Raw genomic sequence first — 21,750 nt, 5'->3', positions numbered from 1 at the left:
GGCCCCATTGTAATTATTCACAATACTATTGTAGAGTATTCATATAATTGTGGGTAGGGTTTCCCACCATGGTTTTTCACTTTCCAGGTTTTCCATGTCAAAATATAGGAGTTATGTGTGTTGTTCTTTCATGTTATATTCTTCATTGTATTGTTCCCAATTTAAGGTTTATAATTGACTTGTTTGCTATACTTGTTGAGCAAACTGATTCACCCGCCCCCACCCTCTTAGTTTACTCCTAGTATCAGAACATTCTAACAAAGTGTGGCACTTCCTTGAGGTGCACACCTTGCTGGGAAAAAGTGTGGCTATAGAAGTCATACTTCTCTTCAATCAATAGAGGAGGGTGGAGAACCATTGCCAGGGAATTGGGGTTCTACCAATTGAACAATGTTCATGGATATAAACATTTTTCACTTATACTGACCTACTTTTCCACATAGCATATTTTTCGTGATCATTTGCTTCCTCACTAGGTACAAAAGACATTAATTTTTTAAATTCTATTTTCCAGCTATTTTATATCTATTATCACCTTCTATTTGAACACTTGTCTGTTACATTTGTATTCCTTTTAGGTTTAACAATCTACATGCATACACTTTTCTTCACAAATTATCCAACCTTATCATAGTGATTTGATTAAGTGTAAGTACTTTCTTTTTAAAATTCCTCCACTTTTGGTTCAGTTGTCTTATTGAAATTCTCTTAAGTACATTATTTTCTCACTTACTGTCCTTTTTATTCCTTGCATATGACATCCCCATCTTGCCCACTATACTATTCTTGATCACTTTCACTAATTGCTTATACTAGTTACTCGCTCTTTCCAAAGAAATAAAACTACATTGCAGGTATATACCATTTTCTTATTGCAACCTTCTAACATTTACTTTTGTCGATAGAGCATCCTTCTCATGCTTCTACAATTTAACTATTTTATATTTCCTTCTTCCCATGAAACACTAACACTTGCATTTTTGGGTTTTTGATTCTAGGATCCAATGACATTAAAGGAATCCCAAATATAGTTTCATCAGAACAAAATATGTATCTACTTGTGTCTGCAATATCTCATGCAAACCACATAGGAAAATGTTTAAAATGTACTCATTGCCTATGATGGTTGTTATGTAATATTTTTTATTGTACAAGAATTATACCTTGCAGAATAAGCTTTGTAATTTTTTAAAAATTAACTATGTTTCTTGACAATAGAATGTAATGTTTCTTCTTTTCCAATTTGTGTATATGTTTCCCCAAATTGTAATACTATGATACAATCATATCAAATTTTTCCCTTTTACTATCTGCTTGAAACTTTTCAATCCATCTAAAAAATCTATAATTGTTTGTTTTGAGTTTATATTGTATACCTAAATAATCTCCAAACATCCTAGCTTATTTCCAAATATTTTAAAAAGTCTACGTCATTTTATTTTTATTCTTTTCTCCTTCTTTTTTACTTGCATCTTTAATGATACTTTCAAACTTCCTTAAATGGTCACCTTTAATATACACTTTTTTTATAACAATGATCACCACCATTTCCTTATAGAGTGTAATGCCCCACCAAGAAGCCCTAAAGGATTCAACTAAAAATCTCGAAAAGAGTGCAAATAATTTTCTTAACATTAATGAACTTAAAAATGCATTAAATTAAACATTGCAATAACATTTATAGAAGTGGGAGACTTAACTTAATCACCTAAGGGGTTTCCAATGAAGAATACTAGATTAATCCAATGAACATTAAGGTTTATTAATTCAATTAACAATGAGAATAATTAAACCTACTCCTGATGAAATGATTACCACAAGGACATAGAAATTAAATTCCATAGAGATTTAACTAGGATGATTGATTATATACATCAGACATTAGCTACATTACATCACTAAGCTGCATCAATCATAATCCATATTGCTACATTAAATTAATAACCTCATACATATAATTAAGATTAATATCACCTATATTACATTATATATTTTAACTGTAATGCCATTCATACATCCAAAATAAAAAGTAACCAAATGAACACATAAACCATACAACACCAAAATTGATATCAGACTTTACCCCTAATGGGCTACATCTCCGGGTATGCTTCAAGTGCAAGACCATTCTATAAATAAGAGGTGAAAAATACATAAGGTTCACATCAATTACATCCTACCATAAAGGCATACAAAAACAAATGGTACATATGACCACATAGGGTCCAAGAGATACAAGAATGATCCAAGAAGAAGAAAGAGGATCCATTTGAAACATGATATGGAAAAAATACAAGAGAACAATTGGAGCACCAATGAAACTAAATCCTCGCATTCCATCATAAGCATCACATGATCTAACATGAGTATCAGGTACTCACAAAAAGAATAAACAACTAGATATGACTCCCACAATAGTGGTCCAAGAAAAAGAAACACAAACTTCACACTAGTGAACATAAGGGAAGAGTCAAATCACATAGATTAGTATGGTTATCCTGGCAAGCCTCCATAGGTCTCGGCCCCCATCCACTGGGTTACCCTAGTAACCTCTCCCCAACTTTCGGCCCCATCCAAGTCTCATGTGGACCCAACACATCCTTTCATGAAGACAAGGTTGTTGGTTTTCAATTCCAGGCCTTCTCACTGCAACCTGAGTCTGTACTAGCAGTCAACCATGAGCGAGGCACAATTATCTTATTTAGTATTTCCATCTACCAAACCCCCTAATTATTTATTAAGTTATCACTTTCTTAGACAAACTTTCGATGGGTTATCCTGCTTACCACTTTGGGCGTGACCCCAACTCAAAAGCCACTCTCCCATATGACACTTAACCACAAATCAGACGAACTCCCAAAAATAAGGTATACACAAGAAATAGTATACGGAGTTCAAGACTTGATAGAAAATCACTTGGGCAAACAAGCCCTTGCACACAGATAACCAACTAACGATTCTCTAACTAGAGACGTGACCAGTTACGAATCAACCACATGACAACATCAAATACTATTAATCAAGGACTTGCAATTTTTCGAAGCAATTACGAATACAGTAAATGAAATCACGCATTATCGCTACTTAAAATGACGTTATTTTTCTATTTCATTTAACATACAATTTGGTGAAAGTTTTTTAATCAATCTAAATTTTCAAAATACTACATTTGAAAAATCACCATTTCTTAATAAATTAAACTCCAAAATTACAATTATAGAATTTTGCCTATTTTCCAGTACATATAAACAAATAATATAAATTAATCAATATTTCTCTAAAATGAAAATATCATTAAATTTCCAACTATATCTATTCATCTCCAAATTTTCCCTAAATAATATATCATTTAATTTTCAAAATTCCCAAATAAAATATTACTTAATTTCCAAAAAATTCCAAATACTAGATTATTTAATTTTCAACATTTCTAAATAAAATATTGTTTAATTCTCAACATAAAATAATTGTCACTTTTTTTCATAAAATATCTAATCCAATTTCTTTCCAAATAAGATATACTTTCACCATCTATATTAAAAAAAATACAAAACTATATATATATATATATATATATATATATATATATATATATATATATATATATATATATATATGAAATTTAAAAATTAAATATTAAAAACTTCTCAGCTGTAACTTAGAAATTTTTTGAGTCTAACCAAACATTAACAGTCAAAGTTCTGGTAAAAAAATCACAGAACTGAATACTTGTTTAAAAAAAAAAAAAAACAGTCCCTTAAAACTAAAATTGGAAAAAATTTACCAACATACCCCTAGGGGTGAATTTCAATAATTTTTAAACATTGCCCACTCCAATTTTACCGTATATAATCCAAATTTCTCATTTTAAAACCAGAATTGAAAGAATTCATATAAAAAATTTAACAAAACCCACTATGAACAGCCACACCCAATTTTGAACAAATAAGATATTGATTTGGAGATTGGAAATGAAATCAAGGAGGATCTAAATCCAAAATTTAATTGCTACTCTTCCTTAATCCACAAATTCTAATGATTTTTTGTAAACAAACACACACACAGATTTCTTCCAAATCAAATAAATTTCTTTTAAAACAAGGTAGTTAAACAAGAAAACAACCTTAATAAGCAAACCACGATGAAATCTGAGAAGAGCCCAACCTGTAATCTGGAAGGTTTCTTCAACAAAAATGCCCAAATTTCCTCCAAAACTTTCCCCCCCAATTTCATGAAAAATATAGGTTAAAAGGAAATTTTTGACCTAAAAATCCATTTTGGGTTGAAATTATTTTTGACCAATTAAATCATTTCAACAAAGTTAAAATCCAGAAAAGCTTTTCTCTTCCTTATTCAATTTTCTCAAATAATTTAAAACTTAAAAATTCTATTTCAAAAGTCAATGAGGGTAAAAGATTTTATTATTCTACTTTTCCAATTCTATTTAACCTTTTTACAAAAATGAATATACATAGCTAATTTTCACAATTTCTATTAAAAATGTGTATAATTATTTGATTCACCATTTGGAAAATAGCCATTAATCAAACTTGCTAGTAATAAGAATTAACAATTTGATTTATTGATTGATCACACAAAAGGGGTCCTATTTAATTTAATCCCTTTTATGTACAAATGTGCAATAAACATATTTAAACTAATTAATCACTTAAGATTTAATAATTAATTTCACAGACGCATAAAACACAACTCATGAAAACTAGATAAACCCATGACCCGCATACTAGACATAGGTAATTGATAGAGTACTAACAAATGCTCACTATTGAGCTTGGCTAGGGGTAAAATGTAGGGTCTTACGACCATCTCATCCACTTCCATTAGACCAATAAGGCATGTTCATACCTATGAAGCCAAGTGGAGATGATACCCCGTACCTTCACGATACTAGCACCTACAAAATTTTGCAACAATGAACCTCGTGTGCATATATATACAACCACAATAGACACACCGGTGAAGGAGAATCATGAGATTCCCTGTCTCACCGAAATGAGTGAAGGAAAATCATCTCCTCTCACCCCATACACTCACAAACATGAAACATGCATATAACGCAACTCACGTATATAATAAATGTGTTAGTCCAAGGTCAGTAACACATAAATGAAATTAACATCTAATCAGACATAAGAATTAATGTGTAATCAACATTCACCGATACACACATCAAGCATAAAACTTGAATATAACATCACAACATGGTATATCAACCAACCAAGTAAGCCACTAAAAAGTCAACCAAGGTCAAACTAGGTTTAAAAGAATCAGATCAAGGGAGGGGTGCTACATAAAGACTATACCCAAAATTTAAAAGTCATACTTATAATTCACTAGTCATGTTAAAAAGAAACTTTTAAACTTATCCTTTCAAAAGCATATTTATCATAGTTATATCCATGAATAATGGATGCCTTGTTAATTTACATAAAATGCACAAAAAATATCCGTATTGAACTAAGTTTTCTATATGCTTTAAAATGCTGCAAAACAATAGCTTGCTCTTTTACCTTGCAAAACATGCTATTTCACCTCCATACTAACTTATAAAGATAAAAATTGTTGTTATCTTTCAAATTCTATAACATACTATTTAAATACACACATTTGACACAACCCTTATTGTAACCCACTACAAAAAAGAACTTTTGTGTATGACCTTGCAAAACATATTTAACAAAAAAAAATTCACAACTTATAACACGCTTATTAATTTGCAAAAACTAACACAAAACCATAAATGACACTATTAATTTTTCATACACTTCCAAAAAATGCACAAGAGTATCTCTCTCTATTCTTTTTACTAGCACTTGCTATTGCTCCTCCCCCCAAAACTTATAAATAACAATATCATTGTTGCCTTCCAAGGGATGCTCCAACTTTAATGCATATACATATCTCACCCCACACTTCTCATACCCCAAAAGAAAAAAACACCATCTTCTTTAAAGTTCATAATTTCAAAGTTAACCTTCTATATAGCATTGAATATCTAGACTCACCTTAAAATCTTGAAAAAAAAATATACCCTTTCCATAACTCGACATTTCCTTTCAATTTCCTAATCCCAACCTCTACAAACCTACATTATAGTTTTAATGCTACACCATTCATAAATAGTTCACTCTACTTATCAAATATTTTATAGTGATATCATAACCAAATAAAATAAAATACAAAGAAATATTGAATTACATAAAAAATTTAAAAAAAAACATACCAAGCCACAAACAGTTATCGTGCAAAAAAAAAACCCTGCCCCTATCAACTTTCGTTGCATGGGAAAATGCAACTGGTAGTTTAGTATGTGAAGGATAAGACTTAGAGTATGTAGATGGAAAAGTTCGAGGATTCACTCATCTTCTACTTCAATAAAAAAGAACACCAATAAAATGAACATGATTGATTGTACTCCTCCACATTCAAACCCATAGCTATCTTTGATGAAACTTCATTTTGAACTACTATTTGTCCTTTTTTATAAGTAAATATAGAATATTTAATCGACTCTAGGATGCGTTGGGAATTATTTCAAATTTATGATATCTTAATTTCTCTTTGTTTAATGTATATCTCTTAGTAATTAAATTTATCTCATAATAATATGTTCTTCACAAAACATAAATATGGAAATTCTTAAAAGAAAAAGTAAAATGGTCTGTATGATTAATAGAACAACTCTTGAAGTATTTCAACTAACCGAACTCTACATGGAAGACAAGTAAAATGGTAATAAAATTATGGTGATGCACCAAAAATAATTTTAAGCATGATCACCAAAATATAATAGAAATTTTGTCATTTATAATTAATTTTAGAGGAATGAAACAAGAATCATATCTTTATGTAATTTTAATATTTTATTTTGTAAATAATAATTTTCTATAAAAAGTGTAAATCTCCAAACAGGAATAGAAGTTATTCTAGGGTTTGAAAGAAAAAGAAAATAACAAATAATGCATACAAGGCTCATAATACTTGATTTTACAAAGTAAAATATAATTCAATAATGAGCCCAATGTTCTAATTTATAAAAAGTTAGCTACCTTATAAAAAAGTAAAAATTCTCTCCAAAACAAATTAGAGAATCAGCCATTATAATGGTGCATGAAATCCCTTATCAAAAGTAAAATCTAATTCAATAATGAGCCCAATGTTCTAATTTATAAAAAGTTACCTACCTTATTAAAAAGTAAAAAATTCTCTCCAAAAGCAATTAGAGAATCAACCATTATAATGGTGCATGAAATCCCTTATCAATGTCATACACAATAGATTAGAGATGTAAAAACCAAAATTCGATTCTTCACATCTAATTGTGTTAGAGTTAAAGAGATTCTTCTTTGAAGTATGTATCTAATATTATGTTAGAATTCACACTTTACATAATTCTTTAAAAATAATTATTGTAACCTTTAAATTTAAAAATAGTAAACGTGTCAAGATAAATGGGAAAATAAGAATCAATAATATTTATTAAGAAAATGCATAATAACAAAATACACATGTGACAATAACTTAAAACTTATCCAAACCACAATGTAAACAAATATCAAATATCGACACGTTATAATGTACATAAATAATGAGGTCTCACATCCACACATTTTAATATTTGTGATTAAATATACCGTATCGAAAATCATATTGCACGCACAAATAAGTTAATGCATTAAGGAAGATGGCATTAAAAGAATACGAAGGAGATTTCTGACATCTTGTACTTGAAAAAGACAAATAATAAAAACCAAATGCCAACAAAAACATACGGTGAAAACTCCGCGTGAATTTTAGTGCTTCTGTTTGTGGAAACTCGTAGCAGGACAACACTAAAGCAAGCTTCTCTACCCAACAACTATATACATTATGAAGGCAATGGTTATGGGGCCCTCTAAACAATGGACGCATCTATTTTGGTTCCAAAACGACAGTACGGATTGACTAACACACGTGTTAGTCACACGTTTTACACCGTCAATTTTGCAATTAATGACTACGATTGACTAACCTGTCGCTAACATGTTGTACAAAAGGTCCGTTTTGGAGATAGAATAGATGCAGCCCTAAACAACACCACATAGCCCCGTACATCTCTATGCTAGTTCTTGCCTCCAAGTACGCGCGTCCGCGTAGAAATACATGGCTGTCGTTTTGCTTGCTGGGAAAACGTGTTGGGCTCGAGTCAACCGGATTTTAAAGGGGAGAGGCAAACTATGTAGATATATTTATTTCAATGAATCAAATTCTATGATCTTTAATATGTACATGGATGGATTAATTTCCTACTACTAATGTAGAGGACACTTATCCATGTAATAAAAAATGTAGTATTTATAATGTATATGCATCGTAAACAGTATCAAATGCATGATGTATACAAATATCTAATATGACACGTTATAATGTATACAAATAATTAAAGAGTACTATTTTATGTCTCACATCCACACATTTTAATATTTGTGATAAGAATAAGACTCATCATATTAAAAAATCATAATATATCCAAATATGGCGTCTTATAATTTTTACATATTGTGAAGAACACTAGTTTACATTACTTAGTGTGTAATCCAACATATCTATTCCAACGGATGAAATGCTATGATCTTTTAAAATTTTAGCGATTAAATCCAATGTTCATCTTTTGCGTGCACGGACAAGTTAATGTATCAATGAAGAAGACAATACGAACGGGAATCTTCTTGTCGTCTTCTCCAAATAATAAAAGCAAAACGCCATGTGAATATTACTACTTCCGAGATAGAGGACGACACTGAAGCAGAATCTTAATCGCTTTTCTTACCGAGACATAATGAAGAGTATTTTTAAAAGTAGACACACATGTTTTAATATGTGAAGGATAAAACTTACAAGTTCGGGGACTCTCTTATCTTCCCCTTGAAAAAAAAGCACAGCAAGAAAATGAACGTGTATATACTCTCGGATGTTGAAACTCACAGCTGTCCATCCCTAGTGTCGGTTGAGGGGAATTTCATTTGCCAAAAAACGCCTATATAATGAGCACAATCCCAGAAGCTTGTAGCAAGAAAAAGCATTCATTGCAAAGCATGGAGAGTCGTGGAATGAGAGCGAGAGTGGCCGTCATTTCCTTGGTGGTTGCTCTGCTGTGGAGCGGGGTACGTGGGGGAAGCATAAGCATATACTGGGGTCAGAGAGGCGACGAAGCCACTCTTTCCGACACCTGCGCAAGCGGAAACTTTGAAATTGTGATGCTCGCGTTTCTAATCACGTTCGGCAATGGACAGACGCCGGTGCTGAACCTGGCGGGCCACTGCGATCCCCCCTCGGGAGGATGCAAATCGCTGAGCACCCAGATTGAGTCCTGTCAGTCGAGGGGCGTAAAGGTGTTTCTTTCCCTCGGAGGAGCCGTCGGAAACGCAATGATCACGTCAGCAGAGGATGCGCAAGAGGTGGCCAACTATCTGTGGAACAACTATCTCGGAGGGAATTCGGGCTCCGGGCCTCTAGGACCCGCCGTTCTGGACGGCATAGACTTCGATATCGAGTCCACGACGGCGCACTGGGACGATCTGGCCAAGGCCCTGTCCAAACTTAGCACCAACTCCAAGAAGGTGTACCTCAGCGCTGCTCCGCAGTGCCCCTATCCCGACGCTTCTCTCGGATCTGCCTTGCAGACGGGGCTGTTCGACTACGTGTGGATCCAGTTCTACAACAACCCTCCCTGTCAGTATGCGAATGAGGACGCTTCCAATCTGGTGAATTCATGGAACCATTGGACCACGTCCGTACCCACTGCTCAAACACGGAGCTTTTACCTCGGTCTTCCGGCTGCGCCTGGTGCTGCTGGCAGCGGCTATATTGACCCACACGTACTCATCGAAAAGGTGCTGCCTAAGATCAAACCTTCCTCAAAGTATGGAGGAGTCATGCTGTGGTCCAAGTACTGGGACGAGCAAACCAATTACAGCTCGATCATCAAAGATTCTGTAATCATGAAGCTGTCCCTGGTTGAACTCCCTACTTTGGCCTCTGTCTGAGAAGGAAACATGTGCTAGTACTTAAATAATAGTTGAGCTTAGCTAATGCTCACCCTTCTAAGAGTGGAGGTTAAGATATGTAGTAATTCTACATAATCTATGTTTAATGGTACTAAGAGATTGTAAGTTTGGCACTGGTATATGAAGTCTGATTTAAGAAGTGAATTAATTAATTAATTAGTTCTATAAAGAGGATTTTAAAAAAACATCATGATTGACAGCTTACTCTCTAATTAAAGGATGAAAAATTAAAAATAAATATTATTAGTTATAATAATCTAGCATCATATTGTCTAAAGTTAACAAGGATTCAACCTTTGAAATATAACATAATGGTCACAAGGAAGGGCAAATTCAACCAAAGTTGAGATTTTGAATTTGAAAGGAAGGGGTCATTTTGTGAGTGTAAAACTGTATCAAGATCACTTACATGACTACATAACTAATAAAAGCAAGGCAAACCATAAAATTATATATCATGATCAATACATGGAAATGAGTGTAGAGAGAAGTGAACAATTCTTTGGTTGTGTTCCCCTACTCAATTAATAATGCACCATCTATACTTATTATTGAAATAAATAAATATGGATGATGATTCTAATTTTAGTGTTTGTTTTCTTGAAAAGGGTTCTGAAAATGGAAACCTCCAAATAAACCAAATTGTATATATAGTGGTACTAAAAATAAGAGTCTTGCGCTTATAACTAAAAGAAAAAAATCAAAGAATAAAGGATTGGGGAATATTCCACTTCTAGTTGAATATGGATAGTGCTTAGCTAGCAAACAAATATATACCACCTTGGGGAACTAAAAATAATTTGGTGCCACCTATAAAGGACTTTCCTCATGTGAGAATAACTCCCAACATACTCAAAGAGTAAGCATTAGAGACCTTATATGCATCCTCTCAAATTGCATGCTTGTAAAGAATGAATCTAAGTGGGAAGAAAGTATATAAGGATATGCAAATCTTGATTATTATAGATAATAGGAAAAAATTATACCATCAATAAAGTCGAAATAGAGACAAGCTGAGGTAGTCATCATAAACCTCAAAATCATGAGTGAATATTAAGTTCATGGTTAGTCATCATAAACCTCAAAATAAAAAATGAAGACTAGTAGATCGAAGTGTTCCGATCAAAAGTTAACTACCGCTTGGGTCCTTCGTACCGCTTGTGATCCTCGAACCGTTTGAGGTCTCCATACTACTTGATCTCTTCAGTCAATTTGTGACCGGTAAACATCTTCTGCAAAATACCAATAGTCTAAAGACTATACACAATACCGGTTGGAACAATTACCAGTTGAACAAAACTCATACATCAAGAAAGTGTGTGTCCATCAATGACAATCAAAACATCATCAAAATGCCAACAAAGCACATACCTATTAAGAAATTCAATCATATCTTGAATTCTACGTTTCTCATGGAAAATATTCTTGAAATGCAAAGAATTCCACTCTCTAATATTCAACTTCAAGAAGTAGAGCTTCTTGACAATCTGAAACATTCGAGACCCTGGACAAAATGGAGCAGAATCCCACCATTTCCTAAGGAGGGGCAAGAAGGAAGAATCCCTAAACCACATGGGTTCAAATTTAAAAGAAGACTTAAAAGAAGCTTTAACCTCCAAAATACTAAGGGAAATAAAAAAATGGTCAGAACCTGACAGAGACAGAATAGAGGAGAAAAACTCAAAATCTGAATCCAACCAATTTTCTGAGAGCAAGAGCCGATCTAGCCTTTCTTCTATTTGAGAAAAGTCCCTTCTCATATTCGTCCAAGTAAAAACCCCATTTTGAGATTTACAATAAAAAAGACCCATGTCAAAAATAAAATTCCCAAAGTCTTCCATAGTTCTTTTATTCGATGAAATCCCTCCATTTTTCTCACTTGAGTCTATGATTGCATTAAAATTTCCCCCAAAAATGACTAAAGACCCCTGTTTCAAAGGGGAAGCAATCCTTTTCAAATCACACCATAACTTACTTTTCTCCTGAATCCCAAAGGGAGCATAAACACTGAATAACCATACATTAACCTTAGAAATCTTACTAATAACCAAAAACAACATCCATTTTGTAGCCAACGTTACTAGCTGCACATCAATATTATAATCATTCCATAATAATGCTAATCCTCCTGAACCTCCACAGGCTGAGCAAGAAACAAAATTCCACCTTTTCCAAGATGAAAAGAGCACATCAGTAGAGGCCTTTGACAATTTAGTCTCTTGCAACATAAAGATATCACACTTAATTAAATCCATCTGGGATTTAATCAAGCGTCTCTTGTTAGGGGCATTTAAGCCCCTAACATTCCTGGAAATAATCTTCATTGTCCTCAAGGGGAGGCCAAAGCTCCCCTCTTCTCAATGTCCAAAGATTTTTGGCTATCTCCAAAGCAACTTTGTAAATTTCTCTTTACATCCCCTGACCTAGTCACATGAGGACTGGTCATTGGGTGCTTACCCTTTTTTTATTTCCCCTTCAATGGAGAGGAACTAGAATTTTTAGGTCTACCTGAAGAAAGAGACTTTCTCCCCTTACCAAGGCTAGGAGAAAGGGGCAGAGCCTTCTGTATCCCCGCATCAATTTCCAGTTGAGTCTGAGATTTTTTACGAGGTCTACCTCGCCTAGGAGAAACGACAGATGGTGTTAAGACCAAAGTAGTTTGGGCAATTGGCCAATTCTTAATAGATTTTGGAGAAGCTAAAACAACTGGATTGTCAGACCCCAAATCCTTAGAGACCAGAATCTCAAAAGGATTAGTTGTTATATTAGTAGGGAGAGATGAATTAGTCCCTCCTAAGTCACTGTCAATTGTGCAGATAACCCTATCCACAACCTCCCCTTCCAACTAAGGGGCATGTTTATTAAAAAGATCATTTACTTGTTGAACCAATTCTATGTCAGGCACAATTACTTCAAGCATCTTATTAAAATCTAAATTCACCTCCTTATCTAAGTTTCCTTGACCCTGATGAGAAGGATAAGAAGCTAGGTTTTGAATTTATGTAATTAAAGCTGAATCATCTGGTACCTCTACAATAGGAACCTCAAAGATAGATTCCCTAACCACAAAAATTTTATCCATCTTAGGAGGATCCAAAGACTTTTAGTTAGAAGCAAGAGCATTAACTTGCTTATGGTTCAAATATAATGCACAATCAGAAGTATTCAAAGCAGAATGTAAACCTAGATCATTACTAGAAATAACTTTCCGAGAATGTAGCAAAGACTCAGAACCCCCCATGTTAGAATTTGGTGTAACAATACTACTTGGTTGAACATGAAGCTGGTGGGAAACCCTTTCATTAGGATTATTATGGAAATGACACAGATTGTTAGCACTCGACTGACCCACAAACAACAATGCAAGAGAAGACTTAGGAACAGACTCATCTGTCAGACGATGCTTCTTAAAATCCATAAATAATGGAGCATCTAAGAGAAGAGGGGATTGAAGAAGTTTAGAGTCCAACCTCTCAATATTTTTATGCCATAACCCATCCCGAGACTTGATATTACATGTACAAGGATGAACATTTCTAGGATTAACCAAAACATAGATTTTTACCAGAACCTCCCAGTCCAAAAAATCCATTCTGGATGTGATAAAGGTGCCAAAAGAATTACCAATTTGTTGTAGAACATCCAAGTCCATAAATTCAAAAGGAATCTTTGGTAAACCATACCAAAAAGGGATTAATTTCCTTTTCGACCAAGCAGGTACAAAAAATGGTTTCCAAGCCGAAACAGAAAGTAAATGCTTCCCAAACCAATGATGAGCAGAACCCAAAACCCTAGTGTGAACCAAAGCTAAGTAAAAAACAATAATGAAGGTATTTGCCAAAATTAACTGAAAATAGTGTATATCTTCCCACCATTTTTGCAATTTAATTTGAAGCTTAGACAAACTCAAGGTATTTGAATGCAGGCAGTGCACTTTCTTATCGACATAAGATCCTAACAGAACAATACAAGGAATCGACACCCAAATTGGAGATGAAGAGATGGGTTCAATAGGAGTTCTTACCTCCTTCTCTGCAGTAGCTTCCTTAGGGTTTGAAAGTACCTTATTCTCCACTTGTTTTGCAGAATGTAAAGCACCTGCCATTTTAACCACATTTCCCAAATCCACAACCTATGCAAATGATCGTTTATCTCCCCGAGCATGTCCCCATTTCATTTTTGAGATCAACTACTGGTGGAACCGCTTGCCATAAGAATGAAGCCCTTGAGTGAGATTAGGCTTAGAAAACTGTTGTCGAGAAGAGTTATGTTGGCTTCCCAAAAAACCCCAAAAAATACCTAGAAATAGGCCGAAACCACCCCTTCTACCCAGCTTTGCTAATATGCCATGCCTTGTCTTCCCAACAGCCTCTGGTAAAAACCCACTACGGGGTATGTGGCGGATCCTCCCAGACCACATCTGCCCAAGACCCTAAACAAAGGTTGTCCTCCATAACCCGCGAAAAATCACTTGCAGAAAATCGCTTGACCATGCCCATGGCATTTGGCCCTTCTTGTTTTGTACCTTCTTTATGTTTTAATAAATTTTTACCACTCTTTTAGTAATAGATTGTTTTGGCAGTTTAAAATTTATGTTTATTTAAGAATAATTTTATATAAATAAATTTTATGAACATTCAATTTATGCTACCATTATAAAATTCAACAAAAATATTACAACTTTCTTGCAAGTTACAACCAATTTTTTTCACGCAAATAAATAATTTCAAAGAGACAAACAAGACCAGTTTTATACAAATGAAAGCTAGCTGGAAGAAAACCTTCTAACCTATGAAAATTTAAGAGAAAACGCACAAAAAAAAAACATACTTGAGATCCATGACCCAAAGACCAATTTTTTCTTGATCAATTGGAATCTTAAAAAAATTCTTAGAAAAAATTTAAAAGTTTTTGAAAAACATTATTAAAAAAATAAAGAGTTTCTTAAAAAAAAATTAAAGTTTCGGAAAAAACCCATAGTTTCTTTAAAAAATTTAAGAGTTTGTTTCTAAAAAAATTAGGATTTCTTTAAATTTCATTTAAAATAATAATAATAATAATTTAGTAATTAAAATTTGGTAGTAGTTATTTTTATAATTATTGATTTAATAGTAATAGATGCGAAACAATAAAAAATAGTAATTAAATAGTGTAATTAAATGGCATGACATACATTCAAATATTTGTAGAAATAAATAGTAGATAGCATGGTAAATAATGTTTTCACTACTTAATTGGTCATATGTGCATCATTTAATTCGAATGACGGTCAAATTCTTTTGATAGGTCAAAACATATTTCTATTTTTATATGTATTCATATATTTTAACTAATCATGCAAAGTGTGACTGGCATATTCAGATGACACTATTTTTCTGGCTCTCTATTTTACTTGTAATGTAAATTAATGATTGATATTAGTTCATTAAAACCTGAATTTAATTCAAATACAATTTTTATTTAGCGTTTAACATAAAGATATTGTATGTTTTTATCCAAACTATGCGTCTTATATCCAAATACTTCCAAATTAACCTGTGATTAACAATAATTCAATTATTTAAATTAATCCTTAACCTCTTAACCGTCACAATAATCCTATTAAATTTTATAGCTAATCCTAATTGAACCTTAACTATAACCTTAAAGAAATCATAACCTTGAGTAAACCTTATATCTAATAAATAAAATAAGTTTATGGAATTGTAAGGTAAATTAGTATTTTGTATTAAAATTTTTGATATGTTTTAAATAAATATATTTAAAATATCTTATATTAAACCCAAGTGACAATTTTATAAAATACTTATAAAACCAAGAAACAATATTTTTTGGATAATAGTGAGATTTGGTTTAGCCTCTTTAAAAATATCCTTGTTGTGGTGTCTTACTATCATTAGTTTGGCAAGTCTTTTTTTTTTCAATATAAAAATAGTATATTAATAAATTGATTTGTTTTGTGAATGAGTGACAATTCATCTCACCACCTATAATGGAATATTAAACAAATGTATAAAGGAATAATGACATGTTTCCAAATATAATACTACATTTAAAAAGTTTTGTACATATCTATTGCTATAATAGAGTGTTTTAGCAATTCAATATTTATCTTTATTCCAAAATAATTATATTCATCTATATATTTTAATTTCTAAACATTTATTAATGTTAAAAAATTATTTTATATTAAAAAAAAAAATGATATGATAAAAATATTTTTTCTACAAAATAATTTTTTTTAAAATATTAAATAATAAATTGTTAAAATTATTCGTTTTAAATAATAAATTTTATGTAAATTCAATTAATACTACTAGTAAAAGAATTAATATGATAATTACAACTTTCTTGCAAGTTAGAGCCAAAAAAAATAATCATGCAAATAAATTATTTCAAAAGGACAAACAAGACCAATTTTATATGGGTGAAAGCTAGCTACAAATTGTTCATTACCGGGTCCAATAAAAATTTCAACCAATAGACCAACAAATAAATGGTAGACCATGCAATTACTTTAGTCTCAAAACTATCATATTTCAAATAGGAGAACATATAAAAAATAATATCTCTACCTAAAATTTACAAATAACTTTCATTATGGATCAAAGAATCCAAGGTGACTATTGTTGTTGTGATAGATACCTCAAGCAATTCTATAGCAAAGGAATGAAGGAGATTATATTGTTCAAATGGATAGCCACTAACTTGTTCACCAAACCGTCTTTTGTCTTCTAATTAAAAAGATTATAAATAAGAAAGACTTACAATTTATGCAACTTCTCTTCTAGTTAAGAGTAATATTAATAAGTAAAACTTATAATTTGCATAAAATAAATCCACATATTACTCTATTCTAACTCGACTAAGTATAAAATGCTAGTTGAATAAAAAAAACTTGCATTATAAATAAGGAAAACTTGGAATATAAATAAAGAAAAATTGCAAATTATGCAACTTCTCTTGTAGTTAAGAATAATATTAATAAGAAAAACTTGCAATTTTCATAAAATAAATACAATCATATACATTACATACTAATATTAAATTATAATCAGTTAATAATTACTAATTTACTTTTTATAATTGTCAAAATTTTAAATTTTATATATTATGACAAGTTTCTAAATTCATATTTAAGTCAGCCTTATTAAAAATATTTTGAAAATTAAATTGACTAAGTTTTTAAATTCATATATTAAAATCTTATCTAGTGTGTAGTTGACATTTTATATGAATAAAGATTTTAGTTTTAGTAATTTAATTTTAATTATTTGATTTAATTCATTTAAGTTATTTGATTTGATTCATTTAGGTTACTTAATTTGATTTAATTTAAATTATTTAATTTAATTTACGTTATTTAACTCAATTTACGTTATTAATTTAATTTAAGTTATTTACTTTAATTTTTTAATTCTTAAACAATTCTTGAATTTTAATTAGCTTAGCTGTAATACTATAAATTAACTGGACTTGGAATAATTTGACTAGTTAATAAGGAAAAAATTCAATTTTTATGTATAAATTGATTGGTTAATAAGAAAAACTTACAATTTTTTTAAGTTGTAAGCTTATTGGACTAAATATAAGCTGAACTAAAAATTAAACTATCATAAGATAAATAAAATATTTAATTTATTTGTATCAATTTCATTTTAGCTATTTAAATCAATTTCATTTTAGTTATTTAAATCAATTTCATTTTAGTTATTTAATTCAATTTAATTTAAGGTATTTCAAACATTATACAATCATATATACTGCATATTAATATTAAAATATAATCAAGTAATAATTACTAATCTACTAATAATAAATTTTAAATTAATATAGAAAAATAGAAACTATTTTAAAATTTCATAGTAAAATATTTTTAAAATTTTAAATAATTATATACTATTAAATAATTACTCATTTACTAATAATAAATTTCAAAATCTTAAATTTAATATATTATGACAAGTTTTTAAATGCATATAGAAAAATAGAAACGATTTAAAAAAAATCATAGTTAAATATTAAAAAAAACAATTATATCTTATTGTTTCAATTACGACAAGTTTCTAAATTCATATTTAAGATAATCTTCTTAAAAATATTTTAAAAATTAAATTTACTAATCATTGTGCCTCTTAATATAGATAATGTTTGACCGGTTCATGGGTTCCTTAGGCTTAATCCTCTCTACAAAGATTTAGGTATTAAGGAGGAGATTTGGTCAAAACTTGAGCGGGGTTGGATTAAGATTAATTTTGATGGGGCTTTGAGGGGTAACCCGGGTACCTCTGGAGTGGGTTGTCTAGCATGTGATGATGAAGGGAAGGTTCTTTTCAAAGGTGCAAAAAGACTACAAGATGGTACTAAAAATGACACAGAGTTGCAAGTGGCTTTGTTAGCAACTAATTTGACAGTGAACATGAAGGCCCCAAAAGTCCATTTGTAGGGAGATTCCCAAGTTGTGGTTAATGCTATTATGAAAGGTGTAACCCTGAGTTGGATATTGAATAAGTTCATCACCTTAATATGTACAAAATTAAAATCGTTTCCATATTTTTGTATTTCTCATGTAAGTAGAAGTGGAAATGTCGTTGCTGACAACTTGTCTAATGTGGCATGTGAGATATCCAAGGGTGAGGTGAGATGGTGGGATGGTAATGACAACAATGTTCAATGGAGTTAAGACGGTCTACTAAGTACAGTAAAATCGCATACATGATATGTGCAAAATGCAATTTTTACCTAGGTGAATGTGTCGAGGCAGGCTCAAGCATTACAAGCAATTAATGTCAAATGTTTCTGCAATGGTGACGGACGTTGAGCGAGCCTCATTAATAGTTGGAAAAGGAATATATGCTCATTCAATGTGGCAAATGAGTGAATTTGGTTGTGGTGATAATGGGTTTTGTGCAGAGTTTGATGGTTTTGTGTGGCTTTCAGTATGAAAGCTAACTTCACCCTCAAATATTCTAAGTTAATGCCTATTAAATGACTAGAAAATATATATTTGGTGAGGGATCCCTTATTTTTTAGGGCTATTCAACTAGTTCTCGGTGAGGAGGTGGCTGTCATTGGCCACATATATCGATCGAGGGTGGACATATAATCCTTAATTATGGTGTGGGGGCTTGATTTGGGCTATTCCTATGAGGAGATCAGAAAGGTGATGGTGACGCCGAGAGACTATCTTCTTAATATGGAATCTTTGCTGGAGTGGGCAGTCTTGGGTTTAGGTATTAATGTCTCTGAAGGCATTCTAGAGGAGCAGGTAGAGCTTCGGGCCAGATGCATGAGGATTCCTTTCTTGTAACGCCGAGAAGAGGTTAAGCCCAGATTTTGTGATGATGTGAGGTGAGAGTGGGAAGGATTGAAAATTTAGTTTCAAATTATGAAGTTGGAGGAAATTATCAGGCATGTGAGGGAGGAAGCTAGGGTGGTGGATGAGGTGCGGAGGAAGTGACCGATTACCAAGTACCTCTTTGCAGAATTAGCAAGGCAAAATGAGCTAGATATCAGAGTGGTTGGTGGAGTATATAGGGAGGGAGATGCATCGAGTGAATAGACTGCTGCAAAGGTGAAGAAAAAAAGAAGAAGATATGGAGGACCAGGGTACCTCTTTGTACCATTATCTTTTTTGCTATCTTTTAGAAAATCGTAGCCTTCAGTTAATTTATGTTTGAGCAGTATATGCCAAATTTAGTTTGACTTGATGTATATGGACATTTTCTTTCTCGTAGATGTGGGGTAGGGTTTGAGCAAGGTTTTGGTTTGAAAACATCAAGTTTTTTGTAGGGTGGATTGGAGGACTTGTGGGTGGTTTTCTGGGTGGTTGATGGATTTTTCCTGTTGATGTACTATTTTAGTTATATTTAATAAAATCATAAATATTACCGATAAAAATAAATAAATATAGATAACGTTTTTTTTAAATTGACTAATTGGTTGATGGCCAAATGCATGTCAAGTTAAACTAATTTCATTTTTATTGAAGGAGAATCTTACATTTGTCTGTGAGCCTAATACGCCTTTCGGTTTAAATAAAAGTAAAATTAAGAATCATTAGATGAGGACGCGTGATGTTTTAAAAAATGAGGTTTAATTAAAACCAATGTTATTACGAGGCTTGGGGTTGTGTCATAGCTATTTAACTAATATGTCTCCATATACTGAACTAGTAAGGAATGGTCTTTGTGAATCATTCCTTGAGAATTAAATGTACTTAGATTCGTAGCCCTATCAATTGTCAATCCTCAAGTGGGTGTGAAAGGGTATCCATTACACCACTCATATTACTTCTTTCATACTATGAGGCAAATGGTTGCTAATGATGTTACCCGTACAATGTTTCTGATGACATACATTACTTTATCATGATTAACTATAATAGGTATTTATATAAGGTATTGATAAAAAATAAAATTGTTGGTTGCATTTTTTACCTAAGTGTAAAATTTTGGGCATGACAATTAGATTATAAATGAATGTATGTGAGCATATAAGAAATTATTATATAGGTGTCCAGTATGCATTAGTAGAGATTAGCATCCTTTGTTTTGGCATAATTGTATGCAATAGATGTCATGATGTATTATTACATGATTGTAGTATTTATTTTGGTGTTAACATAGATATAGTTTATTATCATGTATTTAATGAAATTAAGTTGATGCATTTTATTATAAGAAATAAGCATGTTGATTTATAGAATTGTGAAGTGAGTTATTACTAGGAAATGAACCTTTATGTTTAATGAATAATAATTGATTGTTCTCAAGGTATATCATTGATGTAAATATTGGATAAGTGTATGAGCCTAGTTGATTATGGTTAAGGTTAATAATAAATTGATTAGACTTTCTTTAATGGAAATGACACTTAGAATAGTAGTTGTAACTAAACCAATAATGATATAATCTTATCTTCGTTGCATCGAAAGTTAAGATATTAATTTCGTTTAGTTGCCCTAGAGTTTAAGGCTTGTTAGTATTACCTTATTTTTTAATTTAAAAGTTAGCAGTATTCGTTGTTTATCATCTTTAATCGTGTGAATGTACCTTCATTAAGTTTAAAAAAAAAATTCTCTACCGCTTTTTTAGATTGAATCCAGTTTATTCGCTTAGGTTTTCTAGGCGGGCATTATGATTTGTAACTATAATGTACCAAGATAAATGACAAAATAAGAATCAATAATATTTAAAAAGAGTAAATGCACCAAGATAAATGACAAAATAAAAATCAATAATATTTGTTTACAAAATAGACATGTGATAATAGCTTCAAACTTATCCAAACCACGATGTACACAAATATCTAATATGACAAGATTGAAGCAGAATTTTAAAAGTACTTCCGCGTGTGGAAACTCGTAGCTCTGTCCTGACAGTTCAAAAACGGGTCCTCAAATGTCGGTGAATCCCTAGCCAAAAAAAGAACGTGATTAATTGTAGTCCACTGTCGGTGAATCCCAAGGGCTGCTGACCAATTACAGCTCAGCCATCAAAGATTCTGTAATAAGGGGCAACCGCTACGCAGCGGACAAAACGGATATTGGGACGAGCAAACCAATTGCAGCCGTCCCTGGTTTTATGTGCCTACTTTGGGATGCATGATATAAAAGTTTAAATGAATATAAACAAAAATTCTGACGTCTTCTACTTTAGAAACTTGCAATTAATGCATTAAG

At 31.8% G+C, this 21,750-nt stretch overlaps 1 protein-coding gene across 1 annotated transcript; it reads left to right on the top strand.

Moving 5' to 3' along the window:
- The first annotated feature begins 9,103 nt into the window (after positions 1 to 9,103).
- On the top strand, positions 9,104 to 10,046 carry LOC131070067 (acidic endochitinase). The gene has a single exon (XM_058005600.2). The coding sequence runs from the start codon at positions 9,111 to 9,113 to the stop codon at positions 10,044 to 10,046; it is 936 nt and encodes a 311-aa protein (XP_057861583.2). The 5' UTR covers positions 9,104 to 9,110.
- The last annotated feature ends 11,704 nt before the right edge of the window (positions 10,047 to 21,750 follow it).

Source organism: Cryptomeria japonica, chromosome 4, assembly GCF_030272615.1.
Source record: "Cryptomeria japonica chromosome 4, Sugi_1.0, whole genome shotgun sequence".
In the NCBI taxonomy this organism is placed as follows: Eukaryota; Viridiplantae; Streptophyta; class Pinopsida; order Cupressales; family Cupressaceae; genus Cryptomeria; species Cryptomeria japonica.
The sequence above is the reverse complement of the archived record's forward strand: the minus strand, read 5'-3'. Positions and strand labels throughout refer to the sequence as shown.